General features: G+C 41.3%; 1 protein-coding gene across 1 annotated transcript; it reads left to right on the top strand.

Moving 5' to 3' along the window:
- Positions 1-1,771: 1,771 nt before the first annotated feature.
- On the top strand, positions 1,772-4,118 carry LOC108256862 (transmembrane protein 74). Its single transcript, XM_053675345.1, has one exon. It carries the CDS (start codon positions 2,355-2,357, stop codon positions 3,153-3,155), a length of 801 nt encoding a protein of 266 aa, XP_053531320.1. The 5' UTR covers positions 1,772-2,354; the 3' UTR covers positions 3,156-4,118.
- Positions 4,119-4,665: the final 547 nt, after the last annotated feature.

Consider the following 4,665-nt stretch of genomic DNA (forward strand, 5'->3'; position numbering starts at 1 on the left):
TGGCTGCAATCTCCTTTGCACAGCCCTCTTCAGGTCACGCCACAGATTTTAGGTTCTGACATGGTGTAACTTAGATTAACTTTCATTTTTTACATCACAATAACCTGCCATTTTAATAGGGGTGTATAGACTTTTCATTTGCAAAAAATGGTAACTGGTGCACTTATATAGCGCTTTTATCCAAAGCGCTTTACACTGTGTCTCATTCACCCATTCACACACACACACACACACACCAATGGTAGCAGAGCTGCCATGTAAGGCGCTAACTTGCCATCGGGAGCAATTTGGGGTTCAGTGTCTTGCCCAAGGACACTTCGGTATGTGGAGTCATGTGCAGGCATTTCGAACCACCAACCCTACGATTAGTGGACAACCCGCTCTACCACCTGAGCCACAACCGCCCAAGTATATCAATTTGCAATTTACATACTTTATACTATACATAGTGGGTGGGTTTCAGTGATCTGCAGCGTTTGTGATTTCAATTTGCATATTAAATGTTTCAAGTTTATAATGCTCTATTGGTTTTATGCCAGATTTCCTATAAATAGCAAACATGCTAAAGAGAAAAGTTGTAACCGTTTAATTCAAACCAAAAATAAAACTAAACTAATCTGTCTTTTGTTTACTCTATACTTTGAGTGGGCAAATTTGCTTATTCCATCTTCTTTTAGTTTCTCCACCATAGGCATTTTTGGGGAAAATAATGGTTGAGTAAATAAACCACCTAGCATTCATTACACCCATGTAATGACACCCTATATTTCACATGCACCTTCTCACTCATCGATGATGTGTTACCGCTCATTTTGTCCATGTACAGCGTGCGTTAATTGCTGGTCTTTCCGCAGTGTCAGATTGGTAGACTGGTGCTTTGGGTGAGTGACACTGAGATTTCATTCATCTTCAGTTAGAGCTTTATCTTGGTCAGTGTCACAGATCCTATCCCAGGAACATGGAGCTTGGAGGAACACACCCTTAGTGGGATGCCAGTCCATCACAGCGCACCCACACACTTATTCACACCATGCAAACATACTCATTTACAACTCAGTCACACCTAGCGGATATGTACTCTAGCCAATCCACCTACTGGAGGTAGGAGGAAAATGGAAAAATGGAAGGAAACCCAAGGAGAACATGTGAAATAGCACACAGACAGTGGTCTGAACTCAAACAGGGAACGCTGAACCCTGGAACTACCCACTGCGACACCATGCCACCATGCAAACACACACCATATCGGTGTCACTGCTTTGCTCAGTATGTTGCACCACCAAAAGTAATATGTGTTCAGCAGTGGTTCCTTTCTAATGATGATGTACATACCAACAGATGAGCTACAGTTCACAATTATTACCTACACATTCACCATTAGGCCATAGCAGTTACAATACACTAGAAAATAAGTAAATTGTTTTTTTGTGTGTGTGATCATTATAAATAACAAGACCACACAGAGATTACAATTGTTCTATAAGGTTCATGGTCTTGCATGCAGTTTGATGCTAGTTAGTGGTCATATTCTTGCATTTGTTCGCGATGTTAGCCTAGAAACTCCAGTGCGCAAGTAAGAAAGCAGCATTTGGACACTGAGCATGTGCTGGGCGCATTTGCTGGATGTAGAAAATGGGTCCAACTGAGGAATTTTCCCTATTACTCATTACAGTGAGTAATTCATTTCGTTTTTAAGACTTCCTTTCTCATCCCTGCGCATCGGCTCTCTCACTTTCGGTGTGCACAGAAGGAAAAAAAAAGAAGAGGAGAAGTCAATTCATCAGCGTGGAGGAAGAGGAGGAAGAGGAGGAGGAACACGCCGCTGTTTTTTCCTCCCTTAATTACTCCACTACTGACGATGACAAGGCAGACTCACGCACACGGACCCGCAACGAAAAGGTAGCTCATTTCTGATAGGATTTATTTATTTATTTATTTATTTATTTATTTACTCAAGTCGTGGGTTTTATTTCACGAGATCCCGGAGATGCTGAAGATTAAGGAACATGTCAGCAGCCCACTTTACACGATTGCGGAAAACACAAAGGAATAAAGGCAGTTAGTCATGAAACAGAAACGCCACATGGGAAATGTTGCTGATGGTAGGTGGAGCCACTTTTTTTTTTTTTGCATGATGTGTATTAGTTCAGAATCAAGTTGGGCGTGGAAAAAGAAGCATAACACCTTATCTTAAGAAGATTAAAACTAGGTAAACATCTCCCGACATGCTTAACATCTTCGAGGACATTAAAAGGGAGCACAGAATCGATCACTAATTTCGCAAATGTAATTTTAAAAAATATATATATATTATTATTATTTGACAGTGAGATGAGAAGAGCGGATTAAAAGGCATGGCTGAGCTCAAGATCCTCTACCCTGGTCCTGTAAGTGGTCAGCTTGCAAACAGGGACCTCGAGTGGACTGTGCAACACGAGGAAACTTATTATCCAGCATGCACGGATGAAGCGGCTTTTTTAATCGAGCGCCGCTTCGAGGCTGAACCGGATGCGCGCGCGAGACGACAGTTTGGCTTTTCAGCACCACGGACAGAGCCTTTGCTTCTCCACCAGTGGGGAACTGATGAGGAAGTTCACGTATGCCACGATGACGAGTTTGAAACAGGGTTTTCCGAGATACCTGATGTAGAAATACGCATTCAGAACCCAGAAACCAATTGTGAACACTCTAGCTCTTTCTGTGATCCGGATCTCTCCGATGATGATTTCGCAACAGAACAGGCTGAAAAGTCAGCTGATTACGGCTTCATTTGTGCAGTGACCTTTTTGGTGACTGGGATGTTTTTGGTGGTTGTTTCCTACACGGTCCCTCGTGATGTCAGAGTGAGTCCTGACAGTGTCTCGGCACGGGAAATGGAGCATCTGGCCCTCGAGAATGCCCGGGTGGGCGCACACCTGGACAGATGTGTGATCGCTGGTCTGTGTCTCCTCACTTTGGGCGGTGTAGTGCTCTCCACATTACTCATGGTCTCCTTGTATAAAAGCGAAATGGTCAGACGGCAAGCTTTTGCAAGCTCCAAGAACTCAGCCAAACTCTACGGGTCAATCAATTTTAGAGGCACTGGTAATCAAAACAATGTCCCATCACACCTGTCTCTGGATGAGGATGATGTAATAATTGAAATTTCGAACTAAAACCTGTATTTTTGGGACTATGTATGTTATTTGACATTCTTTAACCCCTTAAAGGTTCACCTGATTATTCAGATATTCAGGTAAAATCATATTATTAGGAACATCATATTCTGCTACAATGAAATGAATAGGAAAGGTATGTAGTTATGAATGTCATGCACATTCGTCTGGGAGTTTAATGGGTTAACTTATTACTAATTCACTAATTATTATGAATACCAGTGAGCAAGAAAAATGTGGTGGATTTTTATTGAAATAGTAAGATTTAGTACAAACAGGAACCCCACCCTTAACCTGAACTTGATCTCTCATTTCTTTATACACAACCTGAATCATGTGACTTGGAAGGTATTTACAGGCGTGTGATCATGTTGGATTGGACCGGGTGTATGAAGGGGTTTAACAATTATGGCTCAGTTTCCCAAAAACATTGCAGCACAAAGATCATCAATAATTGGTAGAGCGAACATCACATTGAACACTCTTTCTCCAAGTTAAAATGATTACTTTACATTACTTTTAGGAAACTCAACCCAGAACTATAGAACCAGGACTCGAGAACTACAGAGTGGCATCAAAACCGTGGTATTTTTTCAGTCGTGTGTATCAGTTAACATCGCCCTTGCATGAAGCAGATCATTATGATGTATACACGTCATTGTAAATATTTTATGTAAACATGTTTTCTTGTAGTAACAGGTGCATCTTATGGTTGAATCAGTAACATACAGTGTGTCCTCTAGTCCATTTGTGCACATACACATACAGCTCTATTTTATATCTAATCTTATGACAGCAATGGTGCATTCTTTTGTTTGGTAATTTTATACGACAGCCTGTCATCATTTAAATGCCACATCTCCAAGTCAAACAAACCTCTGCATTTGCATGCACATAATCAATGTGTACACATTTCTATACTCAGCCTGAGTCGTCTTGAGCAGTCTACATTAATAAACAGTGCACAGGGTGCAGTGACTGTTAGCAGATGTCTCTGTTGATCACACACACACACACACACACACACACACACACACACACACACACAAGCATTAATGCTGCTATGCCTACACCTACACCAGAGGTTCCCAAACTAGGGGTTGGAACTGCATGTGGGGTCGTTTGTTTTACAACTGGTGTTTGTGAGAGAAACATTTATTCATTTATTTTACAAAATAGTATCATGAATATCTCTTTTCTAGCCATGTTTAAATGAAGAGTGCTGTTTTAGTCTTTAGTATTTAGCCTTGTTCAAATGTTACAATAGTCCTAACATAAATCTCAAATAGAAAATGTAAGGTGGTTAAGGCTTGGGGTCACAGACAATCAAAATGTCCATTTGGAGTCATTTACCCAAAAGGTTTAGGAACTCTTGCTCCACAGGGTGTCCCAAAAGTCTCCATATATGTGGGACTATGTTTGCCAGGACCACGTCGGTTGTACCTTCATCAGTGGATGTTTGTGGACGTCCAGTTCTCGGTTCGCAACACATCCAGTCTTTTTGAATTTG

This window comes from Ictalurus punctatus, chromosome 24 (assembly GCF_001660625.3).
Source record: "Ictalurus punctatus breed USDA103 chromosome 24, Coco_2.0, whole genome shotgun sequence".
NCBI lineage: Eukaryota > Metazoa > Chordata > Actinopteri > Siluriformes > Ictaluridae > Ictalurus > Ictalurus punctatus.